Raw genomic sequence first — 20,602 nt, 5'->3', positions numbered from 1 at the left:
TACACAGGTGTAATTTTCCTAGATTCACTAGGCTTTGGATTTATCCCAATAAATTAAAGACAATAAATGTATCACTGCCATAGGAGAAAGTGAGAGAAACCAGTTAATGGAATGATAAATGCCAGGAAATTCCTCGAATTGGTTTTGAAGGACACGTCATAGACAATTTTACAAACATTACTTACTAAAGGAATTGTTTTAACGTCAGCACTGAACTAAATTTCAACTGGAGTCACACTTCACCTCTTCAGGGAATGAGAAAGTTAATCATAAGAATAATTAACCTAAATTTGGATACCTATAATTATGACTACAGTACAATATATGCTTAACTCAAGATACCTTAACAGGCTGTTATATTTAAACATGCAATTCAATAAATACTAAACTTAATTTTGCACTAATAACAGTATTGGGCATTTCTGTTTCCATATCTTAAGGCCTGAATATCTGGAGACACACCGAATACATATGACATAGAATACTTTGAAAAATTTCCAAACAATTTCATGTGAATTATACTGGTTCACACCGTTGCACTTAAAATGGTTTTTGTGGCCAGAATAAAACTAAAAGATCATTTTATTTGTTAATTGTAGAAAGAGGTTGCACAATTTCAATTGAAATGTAATATGTAAGTGTTGTAATTTTTTTTTTCTATTCCAGTGTACTATGGAGTTATTATTTTCTATTATTTTATGAAAAAATGATTTCTTGTCCTCCAATGTACTAATATATGGCACAGTCCTAATCAAATACACAAAAATAGGACCTTGTTTTTAGTTGGATAGTATAATAACACGGGCTTAACTCAATTTCCAAAACTTCGTTGTGATGGATCTACAGTGCATTCAGAAAGTATTCAGACCCCTTCACATTTTCCACATTTTGTTTCGTTGCAGCCTTATTCTAAAATGGATTAAATTCATTTTTTTAAATCATCAATCTATACACAATACCTCATTATAAAAAAGCGAAAACAGGTGTATAGAAATTCAAAATAAATAATTGAAATATCACATTTACATAAGTATTCAGACCCTTTGCCATGACACTCAAAATTGAGCTTAGGTTCATCCTGTTTCCAATGATTATCCTTGAGATGTTTCTACAACTTGATTAGAGTCCACAAGTGGTAACTTAAATTGATTGTACATGATTTGGAAAGGCACACACCTGTCTATATAAGGTCCCACCGTTGACAGCGCATGTCAGCGCAAAAACCAAGCCATGAAGATGAAGGAATTGTCCATAGACCTCCGAGACAGGATTGTGTCGAGACACAGATCTGGAGAAGGGTATAAAACAATTTCTGCAGCATTGCAGGTCCCGAGGAGCACAGTGGCCTCCATCATTCTTAAATGGAAGAACCTTGAAACCACCAGGACTCTTCATAGAGCTGGTCACCCGGGCAAACTGAGCAATCGGGGGCGAAGGGGCTTGGTCAGGTGGTGACCAAGTACCCGACAGAGCTCCGACAGAGCTCCAGAGTTCCTCTGTGGAGATGGGAGAAACTTCCAGAAGGACAACTATATCTGCAACACTCCACCAATCAGGCCTTTATAGTAGAGTGGACAGACGGAAGCCACGTCTTAGTAAAAGGCACATGACTTCCCGCTTGGAGTTTGCCAAAAGGCACCTAAACAAGATTCTCTGGTCTGATGAAACCAAGATTGAACTCTTTCGCCTGAATGCTAAGTGTCACGTCTGGAGAAAACCAGGCACCGCTCATCACCTGGCCAATACCATACCTACAGTGAAGCATGGTGGTGGCAGCAACATCTGTGGGGATGTTTTTCAGCGGCAGGAACTGGGAGACTAGTCAGGATCGAGGGAAAGATGAACGGAACAAAGTACAGAGAGATCCTTGATGAAAACCTGCTCAGACTGAGGCAGAGGTTCATCTTCCAACAGGACAACGACCCTAAGCACACAGCCAACGGAACGCAGGAGTGGCTTCGTGATAAATCTGTGAACGTCCTTGAATGGCTCAGCCAGAGCCCGGACTTGAACCCGATCAAATATCTCTGGAGGGACCTGAAAATAGCTGTGTATTGATGCTCCCCATCCAACCTGACAGAGCTTGAGAGGATCTGCAGAGAAGAATGGGAGAAATTACCCAAATACAGGTGTGCCAAGCTTGTAGCGTCATACCCAAGAAGACTTGAGGCTGTAATTGCTGCCAAAGGTGCCTCAACAAAGTACTGAGTAAAGGGTCTGAATACTTATGTAAATGTGATATTTCAGTTATTTATTTTGAATTACTTTGCAAAAATTTCTAAACACCTGTTTTTGCTTTTTTATTATGGGGTATTGTGTATAGATCGATGATTTAAAAAAAATCAATTTTAGAATAAGGCTGTAACGTAACAAAATGTGGAAAAGGTGAAGGAGTCTGAATACTTTCTGAATGCACTGTACATTTTGGAAGCTGAATTCAATGTGCTAAATGACGATATTGCATGTTTACCAGTAGTGGCAAAGGTTAAATTTGTATCTAATGTTATTTTAGATAATTTACACAATAAAAATGTATCACAATAGAACCTTTAAGTATTATCTTAACAAAATAAATCTGATAGAATTACAAAGCATCACTTACATTCCATAAATCTGAGGAGCTATTTCAAGTCGATTGAGGTGCATGTAAAGCTCTGCGTCATATTTTTTTAATAACTGATCTTGAATGCGATTCACTTTAGAAACTATAGCAAGTGATGGTCCCAAATCCTGAGGTCTTGCAAATGGCACAGCTGTAACCATCTCCTCTTTACCCTAAAGAGATAAAATGAGCACCCAGATCAAAAACCTATTGCTTATAAAAAATATTGCCCCTAATCACTAAATATCAGACATTTTATGCTATGCAAATTTGATTAAATCTCTATTCATTCTTATTAACGTTACTAACAAGATTTCAAGCTTGTACCATGTAATCATAAAAGCTACTGTGACCAAAGTACTCTTGATTCAAAACCATGAATAGTAACCAACTCACCCTGAAGTAACAATAACTAATTACTTATTTAGTTATTTATTTAACAGCAACTTTCTCCTTCCTAAACAGGTAATATAAATAGGTCAGTAATATAAATAGGTAATATAAATAAATCAGTCTGAAGAAGGGTCTCAACCCGACACGTCGCCCATTCCTTCTCTCCAGAGATGCTGCCTCACCCGCTGAGTTGCTCCAGCATTTTGTGTCTACCTTCGAATTAAACCAGCATCTGCAGTTCTTTCTTACAAATATAAATAGGACTGTCCTTATCTCCTGCTTTAAATTTTCACTAGTGGCGTAATTACGTCTAAATTGTCAACTGTCTCAGGTCATCACGCACTCTTATAAAGCAAACCATCATACTTAATTCAGGCTATTAGCAAAGTATTACATTTATGCATCCACATTCCTTAGAACACAATGTTTTACCAACTGTCCCAAAACTTGTGAATTTAAGAAAATTGTTATTATTTATTAGGCTGTTAAGTAATAACATTTGCAAACAACACGAATGATTGGTGACCAATCCTCCAGAAATCAGATCAACAAAAATTGGCAATCCTGATCATTTAGCGTGATTGGCCACTACTCCTAATTTGGCATCAGCTACAGACTTGGGACACCTTGGCCAAAATTATATTCTGAAAGTCATTTATAACAATAAGAAATATTGGCTTAACATTGATACCTGTGAGACTTCATTAAGAACCACTCTCTACTCTCAATTCTTTCCACATCTTTGAGCCAAGGCTCACAGATCTGTGATTTGGGAGTTCATCTTTTGCTCCATTTGATGCTTTCCAATCTATTAGTTTGCTACTTGATTATAATTAGCTTTGAAAGGTGTCAGAGAGAAAATTTACCACCTCTTCAATCAATTACAAATCTATGCTTGGATATAAATTGTTAGCACCCGAGGCCTTGTACAGCTTTGACTTCCTAACCATTTCAACAAGAGATGCTTGTGATACAAATCATTTTCCGTCTGCTCTCTACAATCCTTACTCCCTTCCTAGCCCAGGCCATTTAGAACTACCTTTCTGGATGAAGTTTGGTTTTCCATATTCCAAACCCTGTCCAACATGTTTATTTTTTCTCACATTTTTTTTCCCCCTAGAAATGTTAACATTACATAATATTGATTAAACTAAATATTGCATCTGACCTTATGTGTTACATCTTATCCATATGACTGTATCCATTGAAAAGACTTAGGAAAATATAATGTACATGATTTAATATAAAACAATACACTGCCACCCAAAGAAGCCATATTATGAACTTCTGATGAGGCAGCTGCTCCTGTACAAATCATCTGTTCCAATGATTATCACAAGCAATGTTCATGACCACTTATACTTTTGTTCCTGAACAGAACAAACAAAATTGCTGGTTTTAAAGAATAAATTATTGTAAAGTCAAGTATGAAGAGGGGTCTACTCTGTAAATGTCACCTATTCCTTTCAGAGATGCTGTCTGACCCGCTGAGTTACACCAGTATTTTGTGTCTAACTTCACTGTAAAGTCAAAATCTGCAACAACTTGCCAATTATCATTTCTCTTTCTGTTCCAAGAAGGTAAGGTCAACTAAGCAAAACTAACACATTTTGTGCAAGAAATATGGTTTTGGTCAGAAATATTAAGATATCTACAGTGAACTGTTATCTTAAACAGAAGTCAAACTGTGAATTCAGCAAATAGTACTGGTGCAACAATATTTAATCACCATTCTTTTTATTAATATTTCTGAATAAATATATAAGCAAACCTTGAATACATCTATTAAAACTGGATGGTTTCACGTGCAGTGGATGCCCTCATAGAATCAGAAATCATAATTTAACACCAAAATTAAAAAAATAATTAAATAGCTTTGTATTGACAACTCCTGAGGAAATAAAATATTAATTAAATATTATTAAAATATAGCTTGCCATAAACTGATGATTGATATGAACATACCTTTCTTATTTCTCTTTCAAAGCTCGAAAACCATGGTTCTGCAGTGTCCATAAGTTGCGCAAACATTGCACTGATGAGAGAATAATGCAAGCTTAAAAAAAATTCATGCAAATATATCAAGAAAATAGATATATTAAAATTGTTTTTCTTAACTTACTAAGCATCATGTTCCAAGAATTCAGGGTTGAGGAGTGCTTTCATTTCCTCACTGTAGAGATATAAATCTGCAAAATTAGTAAAATATTCTTTCCTACATCAATACATTCAGTTATGCTGGCTTCAAGATCTGTAAGTACAGCAAAATCTACATACACAGCAGGCATCAATAAATATAACTTTTTATAACCACCTTTTAGATTGAGTGATATCAAGACAAGTAATGTAACTGAGATTATTGATATGTTTATCTATGGATTAGCACAATGAATTCCGCCCTCCTCCTTGTGAAACCAGCTCCATACATCCATTGAAAATTAGTATACTTAATACATTGAACCATGACTTTTTTTTGCACCCTTCAGATACAATTTACTAATTAAGTGTGCCGGGAAGAATACTGTTATTTCCTATGTTGTTTCTTTATCCCAAGAACTATTACTCTAGAAATACAAGTCAAGATTGATATCCGTGCTTTGTTATTTTCCCCGTAACACTTACATTATATATTATCATCTATTTAGTATTCTGGGTAATAACCAGATGGCAAGTTAAGTCTTATATTAGCGCCATTTATGCAAGTAAAACATTCTTGTGATAAAAGCATGATGGTCAATCAGTAACAATTTCATTTTTTGTTGGGGGTGGGGGTTAAAACGAGATATTCCCCAACTCCCTCCCTCTGAACCCTGGTTGACCTTGCACTAGTCCCCCCCACCCTCCACAAAAAGCTTTAACTGGCTTCATAGTCCGAGACTATATAACCCTCTTGTGCTCATACCTGTTTCTATATCTAACCTTTGTCCAACTATCTACCTATCAGGAAACCTCCTTGCCTGAGGTTGCCAGCCATGATTTGCACTGTTTTTTATGTTTCTATTTTTGTTCCTTACCACAATCAGGTTGATGAAGGGTCCTGACCCAAAGTGTTATCTATCCATTTTCTCTAGACCCGCTGAGTTACTCCAGCATTTTGTGTCTATCTTTTTAGAAAAATCATGAAGTTCCTTAAGAGGCTGATCATGGCACACATTAACTTCAGCCAGCTTTTCACTGTACCTTGGTACATGTGATAATAATAAATGTAAACCTTGAGCCACTGCATTTCATCTATTGTCGCAAGGACATCTATGTTGTAGACTCCTATTTATTGACAAAAACTTCATTTAACCCCACAATCCAAAACCTAACTCATCTCTAAACTCCTTAGGCTCGGAGTCAGCAACCACCCTCCTCCCCCAACCCCCACAAGTGGATCTTCAACTTCCTGATTCATAGATCACAATTAGTGAGAGTAGACGACAAAGCATCGTCCATGGTAACTTTGAATACAGGTGACCTTCAAGCACCTCATTATATGACACACAACTGTGTGGCCAAATTCTGCTCTAATTCCATTTACAAGTTTGCAGATGACATCACTGTAGAGGGGCAGGATATCAAAAAATGACAAGACAGAGTACGGGAAGAAATTGGAGAGCTTACCAACACGGTGAAACAACAATAACATCTCCCCAAGACAATGGAGATGGTGTACATGCCCCAATCCGCATTAACATTATGGAAGTGGAGATGATCAAATGCTTCAAGTTTCTACATGTAAATATTACCAACAATTTGTCCAGGAGCAAATACATTGAGGCCAGGGTCAAAAAAGCACACCAGCACCTCTACTTCCTTAGAAGACTAAAAAAATTCAGCACATCTCCAAGATTCTTACCAACTTCTATACATGCATCATAGAAAGCATGCTACTGGGATGCATCACAGCTCGGTTTAGCAATAGCTCTACCTAAGATGACAGGAAATTGCAGAGAATCGTGAATGTAGCCCAGTCCATTACACAAACCCGCCAGCCACCCATGAACTCCATCGACACCTCATACTGCCTTGTGAGAGCAGCCAACACAATCAAGGACCTTTTTCACCCTGGTCATCCACTTTTCTTCCCTATCCCATTGGGCAGAAGATACAAAAGTTTGAAAGTGCGTATCATCAGTTTCAGGAACAGCTTTAACCCTGCTGCTATTTGACTACTGAACAGTCCTCCTGTAAGCAAGAGCGTGGTCCCAATCTCCCAACCTACCTCAAAGTGGACCTTGCACTTTTCTTTTATCAGCACTTTTTTGCAACTATTTCTGCACTCTGGAATTTTTCTCATCTCCTACCTGTTAAACTGCCGTATGGGCTTGATTGTACTCGTATGGTATGATTTTACTGGGTAGCATGCAAAGTTTCTCACTGCATCTCAGTACACACGACAATAACAAACCAATAAGAATAAGAGTTATGGTTCCTCTTTTCTTCATCCCCCACCAACAGTTATCCACTAGAAATCACTGCACCTAAAGGCGTGTAGACTTGCAGCTGATATGCTTTAGAGATTAGTTTAGTTTAGATGTAGGAATACATCTTCCTATAGAGATGTGGGAAATTATCTATTATCTCGGGCTATATTCTCTTACTCATCTAGTTTATCAGAAAAGACTGAGATATTTGTAACGCTGCTTTTCTAACTACAAATACAAGTGATAGATTGCAGTACCTCTCTCCTAACCTCTACAAGTAATGCTGCCTCTATTAAGAGTAGATCTATACTCTGCATAATCTGTCACATTGTACCTAAAATAGGGTAATTAGAACTGTAAAATCAATCATTTACAAAAATCCAACATTTATGTGGATAAAACTTGCCTTGGATTTGCTGTTTCACTTGCATGCAAGAAGGCTTGGTGATCACAGTGCAGAACAAAGACAAGGGGAGCCAGTAGTTCGTGCATGCCCTAAAAAGATTGGATTAAAACAAATTATTCCCTATCAAACGATAAAAAACACTCTGGAAAATGTGGTGGGTGCCAGGAAAATGGAATCCCTTTAATGGGTCAGCTAATCTAAGCAGTGAAATAGGCACACATAGGCAATGGCAACTTGACTTTCTTTTGGCATACCATTGCGACTACTATGTACTCAAGGTTTTTGTTTCTGATACATTTAAAATATTACACAGTATATACTTCATAAATAATAATTTCACATTGCTACTACATAACTCCAGCTTGGTCAAAAAATACTAATGAACTTTAGAACTTTACAACTTTAGATGCCATAGAAAATAGACAAATAATGTTAGATCTAACATCTCTAATAGCCTGCATGGATATTTAAATAATAATACAGTATTATAATACAGTATTATCTTGCTTTATGATTTAAAGGTATATATTTCTCTGTAGATAGAACTGGAAATGAGAAATGACAGAATAATTATTAATGAGAAAATCATTGAATTTAAATGCATAGATGTTGCATCTGTAAAAATCTATGGGAACACAACACACAAACATATGCAACGTATAAGTTGGAGCAGACTTAACTGCTTTAGGGACAGAATGTTACACCCAGAATGAATGCATATTTATTCTTAGTAAATGTCACAAGACACTTTTTCTCACAGTCCAATTTTAAACTGCTTAATTATTCAACCAAACCTGTACAGTATTTCATTACCTGCTTGTAAAGCAGCTGCTCATTTTCCCTCGCATAACAAAACAGGATATCTGTCAAGATCTGCCTCACACTTTCCTGTTGGAAATACTGCATTTCAGGAAACCTGAAAGACACAACATCTCAGTTATTAAAATAGTTGTTGACGCACATCATCTGAATAAATGTTGTTCCTTTTTTCTTCCCTGTACAGGCCAATTTCAGTAATCCTGCCAGATTACCTTTTTTGTGTCATGATGGCCTTATGATTTTATTTAAAGCCAGCCAGTTTGTAATAAAAAATAAAAAAGACCATCACAATATAAAATCTATTAAATCAATTTATAAATATTAAAATTAATTACCTATACATTTTAGCATATAAATGAATGCATTTTAACCTCCTGTGAAAGCAAAAACACTTGGGCATTGTGAGTGCCAGACAGTGAATACCTGGGAGAGTATGCATTATCTGAGTCTGGACAGCAAGTGCTCACATCACTTAACCAAGCAGCTTCACTGTTGAACTTTAATGTCCTGACCTACAGCACATTTAAACTAAAAACTCGCAAGATATATATGCCATTGACACCTAATTTAAAACCCCGAGGAATTAAAGATTTCATTTTTGAACCAATATGATCGGTGGAGTGATATTGTGAGGCAAGATATTCTAGGATCATCGTCCAACAATCAAACTTATTCTACCAATTTATGGTATGAATGTAGAACCAGCGACCACAGGGAGGAGTGAAGATACATGGTATGGGAAGCATGATATTTGGAGCAGAGGGTTAAGCTGATAAAGCCAGTTGAAAAAGGATGACATAGTTTGAAACAAATGTAAGCGGAAATTTTACAATTAATGGCATGACCCTTAACAGCATTGATATACAGAATGGATCTTAGGTTCCAAGTCAATAACTCCCTGAAAATGGCAACACAAGTAGAGAGAGTGGTAAATAAAACATATGCAGGCTTGCTTTCATAGGTTGTGGCATTGAGTATAAGCATCAGGAAGTCATAATACAGCTTGATAGGACTGTGGTTAGGCTGCATTTGGAGTATTGTGCGCTGTTCTGGTCGCCCCATTACAGAGAGATTATGGAGGCTTTGGAAAGGGTGTAGAGGAGGTTGACCAGAATGATGCCTGGATTAGTGGGTATCAGCTACAGGGAGAGGTTGGACAGATTTACATTGTTTTCTCTGGAAGACCAGAGGTTGCGGCAAGAACTGATAGAAGTATAAAGGGCCTGTCCCACGAGAGCATCAAGCACGACTCCGACTGCATGTGGCAAGCGCGAACAAACCAGAAGCGGGGGCCGTGCGGAGGTCGAGTGAGTGACATGAAGTTCGAGCGAAGTCCGCAGGAAGTTCGCGTGTGACGTACGGCGTTGAGGCGGTGCATACGGCCTCAATGTGGCTGCGGGCCGGCAGGCCGTTGCCACGCGGAATCTTTGAACACGGTCAGTTTTTCGGAGCCCCGCGAGATGTCGGGACCAGCTCCGCACAACTCCATACGGCTCCGGCAATAGAAGTGGGACCGGCCCCGCGAGGCCGTACGGCACAAGCGACCACGTTATGTCGCGCTTGCCGCATGGAGTCACATGCTCGTGGGACAGACCCTTAAACAATTACGAGAGGCATTGATAGGGTAGACTGTCGGAATCTTTTTCTTAAGATGGGAAAAATCAAATAACAAAGGGCATAACTTTAAGGTGCGAGGGGCAAAATTGAAAGTAGATGTGTGGCGCACTTTTTTTTTTACACAGAGGGTGGTGCCTGGAACGTGCTGCCAAGGTGGTGGTGGTTGAAGCAAATACGTTAGTGGTAGTTAAAAGGCTTTCACATATGCAAGTGGATAAGCAGGAAATGGTGGGATATGGGTTATATGCAGATAGATATGCGACAGTCTTGGCATCATATTCGGCACAGACATTGTGGGTTGAAGGGCTTGTTCTTGCGCTGTACTGCTTTATGTTCTTATTTTAGACATGAAAGGTATTAAGGAAAATGGGCTTAGTGGAGGTAGGTAGCACTGGTGTTAATGATCAACCACCATTTTATGGAATAACAGAACACAAGGCGCAGGTAGCCTATTCCTTCTTTAATTCCTTATGCTCTTAGAATGGGATGGGACTCTGGGGAAGGATAAACACTTCAGAGATTACTTTGGTCAACTGTCTGTTGTTGATCATAGTCTAAGATAATCAACAGAATTATTGGGTAGCTGTGTGGTCTCTGTGAAGAATGCAGAAAGACTTCAAAGAGACAGACAGGTTCAGCAATAGGCAAGAACATGGCAGATGTAATATAACATGAAAAACTGTTAAGAAATAAAAAATAGAAATGTACATTACATTTTAAATGACGAACATTCCAAAGTTCAAGGCAAACAATGGTTTCAACCAAATAGCACTTTCTTTCATAATTGGCATTGGGGTTCAGAACAGCCTAGGTATCTTTATACGCGAATCACTAAAAGTGAACATGCGGGTAAAGAATGCAACTAGGAAGGCAAGTAAAACTTTACTGAAAGGAGATCAAGTAGAAGAGTAGAAATGTCTTGCTCCCATCATATAGTGCCTTGGTGAGACTTCATCTGGAATACCAAGGGAGGATGTGTATGGGGGAGTGTATTTCACCACATTTATTCCTTGATGGAAAACGTATCACATAAGGAGAGGTTACGAAGATTGAGCCTATATTCTCCTGAGTTTAGAAGGTTGCCAATTGCAGTGATCACAACCCAAAACAGAAATTATTGGGAATACTCAGCCAATCTGTTTTGATTTCATACATCTATTATCTGCAGTATTTTATACTACTTTCAGAAATTTGTATGTCAAAGCTTGTACAGGTGCACAACCTTTTATCCGGTGTTCCAGAAACCGAAAAGCTCCGAAAACCAGCCATTTTTTCCAGATGTCGTCTGCGCACCAAAGCTCGCGTTTGGCGCCAAACTTGACCCAAAACGACCCACGGTCAACCCAGGTCTGTACTACTGTAACGGCTGCCTCCTCCCTGGAGATGCTTAAACATCTGTAAATCATTGCTTAAATGTTAGTCAGTTAGTTTGGAGGGCTTTTATGTGAAGGGGGGTGAAGGGGTAAACTTTAATTCTTAGTCCCCTACCTGGTCGGAGAGGCGGGGAGCGGTCAGTGCCTTACCGGTTCGCCGTGCAGTAAGCTCTGCAGCGCTGTGGCCGGTGGGGCTGTGGGCGGCGCTGGTTGTAGCTCCGACCCCGGCAAGATTACCCCTGGCTGCGAGGCGCTCCAAATCCAGCGCCGCCCGCGGCCTGACGCCCCAGCTCCGCAAATGTCGGGAGTCGGCGGCGTCGCAGCGGCAAGCTCCGGAGCGCTGTGGCCGCCGACACACAACATCGCGGAGCGTCGCTGGATTTGCAAGCCGCGCAGCCAGGGTAGAGTTGCCGGGGTTGGAGCTCCAACCGGCGTTTCCCGCGGCCGGACGGAGCCCCCAGCTCCGCGGTTCCAAATCCAGCGACGCTCCGCAATGTTGTGTGTCGGCGGCCACTGCGTTCCGGAGCTTGCCGCACGGCGCCCCGGTAAGGCATTACCCGCTCCCCGCTGGTATCCCCGCGCTGCGATGCCGCCGATTCCCGACATTGGAGCTGGGAAGTCCGGCCGTAAAACTTTACTGGATTTGGAGCACCTCGCAGCCAGGGGTAGAGTTGCCGGGGTCGGAGCTACAACCAGCGCCGCCCGCGGCCGGACGGAGCCCCCAGCTCCGCGAGGTTGGGAGTCGCCGACCAGGTAGGTAGGGGACTAAGAATTAAAGTTTCCCCCTTCACCCCGACTCCACCACCACCACATAAAATCCCTCCAAACTAACTAACTAACATTTATGTAATGATTCTCCCGGTCACCCGGGAGGAGGCAGCAGCTCCAGACTTTTCAAGCCGCCCGCGCTACCTACCTAATCTACGCTAAAAATCTTCCATTCTGAAATCCGAAAATGTCCGAAATCCGACAAGTGTCTGGTCCCAAGGCTTTCGGATAAAAGGTTGTGCACCTGTAGTTTATTATACTTGGCTCAACATCACCTCTGTTTTAAAAGTTGTCCCGCATGTTCCTATTAAATCTTTCCCCCTCATCTTAAGTCTGTGCCTCTCATTCTTGATTCCTCTACCCTGGAAAAAAGATGCTGTGCATTCACCCTATCTATTTTTCTCATGAATTTGTGCATCACTGTAAAATCACCCTTCAGCATCATGCACTCCAAGGAATAATGTCCTAGCCTGCTCAATTGCTTCTATTGTTCAACCCAACTCTTGGCAACAAATAACCATGGTTTAATTTGCTGCGTGTGTCTGCTGGTGGGAGAAAAGAGTTCCTGCGGTTGGGAATGTGCAGTTAAGAAATTGTAAACAGATTATACTAATCACACAAGCACTTCAACTTTTGTTAGTTTTGAATGGTAAAGATTTCATATGGACTTCAAGTATATTAAACATGTAGCAGGTAGGGTAGGAGAAAAAAAGCTAAACATAGAAGCTAATGTGAAGAAGCAGTGAGTGAATTCCAAAGCAACAAAAAAAATCATGTGACAATTACAGACATCTCTTTAGAACATTAAAGTCAGTTGTGTCAGACATGAGCATACATTGGGAGGCGCGCCCCATTCACACTGAATGCGTGAATGCATGCTGTCCTTCATGCTATTTTCATGTTTGGGATTCCCTTCAAAATGTACCTTCCCAGTGTATCGCAACTAACAACTCATTACATTACCTCAATAATACAGAAGCGCAATAATTCCCACAAATCAAAAAGGATATTCATGAAAAAAAATCCCAGCCGATGATCTTTTGCATACCATTTATTGTACATTCTCAGCTACAATGTGCTCATATAGGCAACTCAATTATGGCTTTCATAGAATAATGGTATTATAAAACTACTGTTCTGGGGCAACAGTCAAAAATTTCAGAATAACAAATTGAGTCCCACTTTCACGACCTAATTCACGACCTCTGCCGAGTTTGCCCTTGACTCAGACGCACAGCATGATCGTCACAAGGTCGTAGGTGGGTGGTAGGAGGTCATAGATAGGTCGTAGCAGGTCGTGATGCTAGTCATAAGTACTCGTGGTATCAAGGAGGTCGGGGCGTTTTTTCAACATGATGAAAAATGTCCACGAGTAAAAAAGGTTGTGAATTAGGCCGTGAAAATGGGACAGGCCCTTTACACAGCAGGGAAACAAGCCCATCAGCTCAACACGACTGTGCCAACTAAGCTGCCTACTCTAGCTCTACCAATAGTTTATATACTAAACTCCAAGTCTTGTACAGGTATGTTCAAGAAGGAACTGCAGATGCTGGAAAATCAAAGGTAGACAAAAATGCTGGAGAAACTCAGAGGGTGTGGCAGCTTCCATGGAGCGAGGGAAATAGGCAACGTTTCGGGCCGAAGCCCTTCTTCAGACTGAAAGCTACACATAGAAGTAGCTATAGTTACAATGTGAACAGAATTTGACCTTAATTTATGATCAATGGCAGGACATCCCTATTGCAACAAAACCATATTTCTTGCAGTACACTGAACAATCCACTAAAATATAGCAATACACAAATATATACACCCAGTCTTGCCAACAAGAGCCAAATCAATGGCATTCAAAATTGCGTAAGTGCGGACATATGAAAAGCCCACTGTATTTATTGAGTTACCAAAGACCTAATCTGGACATTCACTAGTTCCTTAGTATTAAATTTAAAATTGATCCACTTCACCCTTGAATATTTCCACCATGACAGTATTTACCACACTAGATGGCAGTCTATTCCATAAGATGGTGTCAATAAGCACAAACAAGTTAGGCCTAAATACATTGGGAGGCTTTCTTAACCTACACAAATGCCCTCTTTGTCACATATTGTGTGTACAGAAAAGACTGTGAATGGTTACACAATTCACTTTGACATGAACAAGAAAAAGTACAAAATGTTGACAACAAATGCAAGCTGTGCTGCAAAAAATTGATACAGTAACTGTCAGGGTAACAGGTTACTTCTAATTACACTATGCATAAGGAAGTTAGGCGATTGCTGTTAGCTTGAGATTGCACATATAAAATTGCAACGCCCCAAGTGCATATACAAGCTGAAAGTAAGGAACTGACTGATTATTATTTACTTTGTTGTTCTATACAAAATTTTAACGGAAATATTAAACTAGCATCACTGAGGAGCCTTGTATCTGATCCAGTTCACTGACCTCTTAACTGTTTCTCTATCTCTACAGGTGCTGTTTGAGCAGTTCCAGTATTTTCTGCTTTTATTTCCTATTCCCAGCACCTGCAATTCTTTTGTCTTTTCATAGTCTGTTCCATAGCATTGTTCTTTCCTCGTAACAATTTACTTTTTCTCAACCGTTTATCCAATAACCCTGACAGACTCTGTTTCCAAAGATAGATGCAAAGCGCTGGAGTAAGTGCAGGCAGCATCTCTGAAGAAAAAGGATGGGTGACGTTTCGGGTTAGGTCTGACGAAGAGTCCCGGCCCGAAACGTCACCCTTACTTTTTCCTCCAGAGATGCTGCCTGATCTGTTGAGTTAGTCCAGCATTTTGTGTCTATCTTTGGTATAAACCAGCATCTGCAGTTCTTTGTTTCTACATCTAAACTTTTTTTTTTAATTCCTCATGTCCTTGCTGTGGTTTTGCTCATCACTTTGAATCTGTACACCAGCTCCATGCTATTTGGAACAGATTTTCCCTATTAGCTAAACACCACAAACCACTTCTTAATCCTTATTTGCTCCAAGGAGACCTACCACAAACTTGCCAGTCTAATTATTTAACTTCAATCCTTCAAGTCTGGAGCTATTCCAGTAAATCTCTTCAACACTCCCTCTCCCTCTCCCTCTCTCTCTCTCAGACGTGCACTACTTCTCAAAGGTCATAACCAAAAGGGAACAAAATACTCCAATTACAACCACTACCAGTTATTTATAACGGTTCAATGTAGTCTATTTATGTAGAGCTACATTTATACGCTTTTCAGAAACTCCCAATGTGCTCTACCTTTCAAACATTTATGCACATATACATCTATATGCCTCCTACAAACTCTTCAGAACCTTGCCTTGTTCTTCCTTACAAAATGTTACACTTTACACTTCTGTTATATTTCATCGGCCATTTGTTAGCACAATCTGCCAGACTAACTCCAGGCTTTGTATTTTGTTACATCCTTCTGAATGTTTATCACACCTCCAAATTTTGTGTTACCTGCAACTTCATAATTTTACTGTACACATACATATCAAAGTCATTTACATTAAAAAACACAAGTGTCAACTCCACGGGTACATATATCCTCTGAGAAACAATGGGTTACCACCACTGATATAACGGCAATATTTTACCTAGCAATAGACGATTCTTTAATCCATGTTGCTGCTTGGAGATATTTTTGTTAATAAAGGAAAGCTATGATGGATTTGTTAAAGGCAAATCAGGTCTGACTAATCACAATCATATCTTTTTAATGATCTACTTATTTTATGGACCTCAATTTTGCAAACTTTCTGTTGATGTGTGGCTGTCAAATGTCTTCGAGAAATCCATCCAACTGAAATCAACTGCATTCCCTGCCTTAATCCTCTCTGCTACTACATTAAAAAAACATGATTGTGATTAGCCTTTAACAGACCTGTTATACCTTTCCTTTATTAACTAAAATATCTCCAAGTGTATGTTAATTTATCATGTTTCCAAAAGCTTCCCCAACTCTGATTAAATTGATGGATCTGCAGTTGCAAGACGAGCTCTGACATACTTTTTTAACAGGGCCGTCACATGTGTTATTCTCCAGTTTTCTTGCATTCAGAAACAATGGGAAGATTATGCACAATTAAAACCTGCCTGAGAAATCCAAATAAAATATTTAATTAGGCCCTGTAAGCCTCTTCCAATCATCAATAACAAGCCAGGAAAAATAAATATTATCTACAGCAGTGACACCTAGTTTCAAGTAACCTGCTTGCCAACCGTCAAACCTTTTAACTCAGACACAGCTTTGATTTATACATGGATGTATGAATTGAATTCCAAATTAGGGGAGGGTGTAGCTGGCTGATTATGGAACTTGTGTTCAAGCAAAACCAATACCATTACGGGAGATAGAGAGAAATCTCTAACGTCTGGAGTCATATCAGACAGAGAAGAAAATACGCGATTGTTAATATTTAGAAAATAGCACAGCTGTACGATTTTCACTGGGTCATAGTTTGAACCAACAAACTTCAGCTGATTCATCAGTGTGTTTCTCTCAATATTTGTAACAGGGTTGTCCGTGAGCAGCTCTTCCATGCTCTGCTTTATTGACAGCTCCAATGACAATAGAGTAGCTCCTGGCATACGAAGAAGCAAAGACAGGGAATACACCAAGCACAGCACAACACCAGGTTTGGGTTGATGATAGTCTCCAATCACATACAGGCAAATGGTGCCACCTTGCATGGGTACTGTTGATGCAAAATTTGCAACCGTCATCAAGCAGTTAACCACTGAAGCTGCCAGATTAACATCTGGGTTGGACGATCGTTGCTTGGTATTCTGCAATCTAATCTCAGAGCTCCCGTGAATTTTGAAGAAACAGCAACAAAGAGAAGCAGGAAAAAGCACTGATTGGCTCTAGGCCGAGTGGGAGGTGAGTTAGAAGTGACTCAGAGGGGGAAAACAGTTTAAAAAGAGAGGCATGGCACAGGCAGACTTAACTCCGAGCTCCCATGGATTTTGAAGAAACAGCAGCAAAGAGAAGCAGGAAAAAGCACTGATTGGCTCTAGCCCGAGTGGGAGGAGAGTTAGTGAGTCAGAGGGGGAAAACAGTTTAAAACTGACAAATTTGGTTTGTAAATTGGTAAATTAGGCAATTTATCAGTCAATATATGCAAGACTTCTCTTAGGGAGCTGCCTTGTGAGAAAAGTGTGAGTCTTTGGCTCGAGAGTCTTCAGCAAGGAGGCTGAGGAGAGGAGGCTATGCATAAAGCTCGAGAGGACGGAACATGGGGAACATACGTTGGGGCAGATGAGACAGTGTGAGGCTTGCAAAATGTGGGAGCCCAGGGACTCGGATGGAGCCTCTGGCTGCTACAACTGTGGCAAGTGCGTCCAGCTTCAGCTCCTAAAGGACCGTGTTGGGACACTGGAGAAGCAGCTGGATGACCTCAGGGCCATCCGGGGAAACAAGAGTTTCCTGGACAGGACCTACAGTGAGGTAGTCACGCCGAGGATACGGGAAGAACCAAGGTGCGTGATGAAGTGAAAGGGTGGTATCCGTGGAGTGCAGAAGACCCAGGTGGCTGTGCCTGAAACCAGGTATGCCCTCTTGGGAACTGTCCGGGGAGACGATGTTTCCAGTCCGAGTGGAGGACACGTAGGTGGCTCCAATCCTAGAGATGGGCCGCGACCAGCGAGACCGACATTGGGCAGAGCCACATGCGAGGATGGTCTGGTGGGTGACGAGCCATTGTCCGACGCAGTAGGACAGGACAACATCGGGAAGAAGAGGAAGGAGGTTCTCCAACTGTCAGGGTTGGGAAGCAGACCGAGATGCGGATGGTGGTCTGGATTGCTTCCAGTACCTCCCTGATGCGATGTCTGAGGGGCAGGAGCCAAGGATTAGATTTATAGACCACTGAGATCCTTCGACATGTACAAAAGGGAGAAGTGGCTACAGGAAAAATTACAAAACGAATTAATGGGAAGGAAAGCCAAGAATATAGTAGTTGTACATGTACAGTGGGCTGCTCACTCAATACAATTTATCAAAAGACAAGGAAAAAAGAAGGGGAAGGAGGGTTCTCCGTTATATACATACAGATGGACTTGGGCTGTGAAGTCAGTAGTGTGGGAATTTTCGGAAAGATTTCCGAAATGCCGATTTGACTATTCTAGGGCAGCAGGTCGAACAGGTGCTGTTATCTCTGGATTGCTTCCCAGGGTACCTTGTGCTAGTCTGCCAGGACAGGACCACAAGGGCAGTATGGGGATCTGAATGTAGAGAAGGTGGCTGAGTCCAGGGGCTGAGGAGCAGGGAGCCGCTGAGCCTTCTTGATGACCGCTGTCGGATTTAGATATTATAGAAACCGGAACTGTTGATCCACACACTTGTAGGGGGTAGTCGGTGCTGTGATCCATGTACAAAGCTCTTTTGGGATGGGGGCCAGATTGTTCTGCTACAGGTTGTCAAAAAATTATAAAAAGATTCTCGCAAATTAATGGGAAGGAAAGTCGTAGTGTAGAGACGGTATAAGAGGGGAGAGCCCTCGAGAATGGAACTACAGTAGGTAGGTGTAACAGGACGGTATAAGAGGGGGCTTAGCACACAGCCCTGTGGGGAGCCAGTACTCAACCTGCGAGTGGACAACAGAATAAGGTCAGGGTCAATTGCGAGCTGTGCGAGGGGGAAAGTGGATACGGAGGTCAAAGTGCTGTATATGAATGTATAAAAAATAAAGTGGACGAGCTTGAAGCTCAGTTAGAAACGGGCAACTATGATGTTGTGGGAATTACTGACACATGGCTGCAAGAGGGCCAGGGCTGGGAACTGAATATTCAAAGGTATACCTCCTATCGAAAAGACAGACAGGTGGGCAGAGGGGGTGGGGTTGCCCTGTTGGTGAGGAATGAAATTCACTCCCTTGCAAGGGGTGACATTGAAACAGGAGATGTGGAGTCAGTATGGATAGAACTAATGAATTGTAAGGATAAAAAGACCCTAATGGGACTAATCTACAGGCCCCCAAACAATAGCCTGGACACAGGGCACAAGTTTAATCGGGAGTTAAAATTGGCATGTAGCAAATGTAATGCTGTGGTTGTTATGGGAGATTTCAACATGCAGGTAGACTGGGAAAATCAGGTTGGTACTGGACCCCAAGAAAGGGACTTTGTAGAGTGCCTTCGTGATGGATTCTTTGAACAGCTTGTATTGGAGCCTACTAGGGAGAAGGCAATTCTGGATTTAGTGTAATGTAATGAACCGGATTTGATAAAGGAACGCGAGGTTAATGAGCCATTAGGAGGCAGTGACCATAATATGGTCAGGTTTAATCTACCATTGGAGAGGGAGAAGAGTAGATCGGAGGTGTCAGTGTTGCAGTTGAATAAAGGGGACTATGGGGCCATGAGGGAGGACCTGGCCAAAGTTGACTGGAAAGATAAACTAGCAGGGATGACAGTGAAACAAAAATGGCAGGTGTTTCTAGGAATAATACAGATGGTGCAGGATCAGTTCATTCCTAGGAGGAAGAAAGATTCCAAGGGGAGAAAGGGACGACCATGGCTGACAAGGGACGTCAGAGACAGTATAAAAATTAAAGCAAAGAAGTACAACGTAGCGAAGATGAGCGGGAAGCAAGAGGATTGGGTAATGTTTAAAGAACAACAGAAGATAACTAAAAAGACAATACGGGGAGTAAAGATGAGGTACGAAGGTAAGCTATCCAAGAATATAAAGCAGGATAGTAAAAGCGTCTTTAGGTATGTGAAGAGGAAAAAATTAATTAAGACCAAAGTTGGACCCTTGAAAACCTTTGAAGACTGAAAAAGGAGAATTTATTATGGGGAACAAGGAAATGGCTGATGAGTTGAACAGATACTTTGGATCTGTCTTCACTGAGGAGGACACAAACAATCTTCCTGATATAGTAGTGGCCGGAGGGTGACAGAGGAACTGAAGGAAATGGTGTTGGGTTGACTGATGGGACTGAAGTCTGTATCCCAGGGTACTTATGGAAGTGGCTCTGGAAATCGTGGATGCATTGGTGATAATTTTCCAATGTTCTATAGACTCGGGATCAGTTCCTGTGAGGAATTTGAGGAAGGACATTCTTGCTATTGAGGGAGTGCAGCATAGGTTTACAAGGTTAATTCCCGGGATGGCGGGGCTGTCATATGCTGAGAGAATGGAGCAGCTGGGCTTGTACACTCTGGAGTTTAGAAGGATGAGAGGGAATCTCATTGAAACATATAAGATT

At 40.9% G+C, this 20,602-nt stretch overlaps 1 protein-coding gene across 1 annotated transcript in view; it reads right to left on the bottom strand.

The window, feature by feature from the left end:
- tbc1d5 (TBC1 domain family, member 5) overlaps positions 1-20,602 on the bottom strand; it is a 392,441-nt gene that overhangs the window by 146,077 nt on the left and 225,762 nt on the right. Inside the window, exons 10-14 of the mRNA XM_055656596.1 lie at positions 8,624-8,726; positions 7,811-7,899; positions 5,118-5,168; positions 4,961-5,030; positions 2,603-2,775 (exon numbers count right to left, since the gene is read on the bottom strand). Coding sequence (XP_055512571.1) covers positions 2,603-2,775; positions 4,961-5,030; positions 5,118-5,168; positions 7,811-7,899; positions 8,624-8,726 — 486 coding nt within the window. The remainder of the gene's footprint in view (positions 1-2,602; positions 2,776-4,960; positions 5,031-5,117; positions 5,169-7,810; positions 7,900-8,623; positions 8,727-20,602) is intronic.

Source organism: Leucoraja erinacea, chromosome 2 (genome assembly GCF_028641065.1).
Source record: "Leucoraja erinacea ecotype New England chromosome 2, Leri_hhj_1, whole genome shotgun sequence".
NCBI classification, from domain to species: domain Eukaryota; kingdom Metazoa; phylum Chordata; class Chondrichthyes; order Rajiformes; family Rajidae; genus Leucoraja; species Leucoraja erinaceus.
This window is presented reverse-complemented; position numbering and strand designations above follow the sequence as displayed.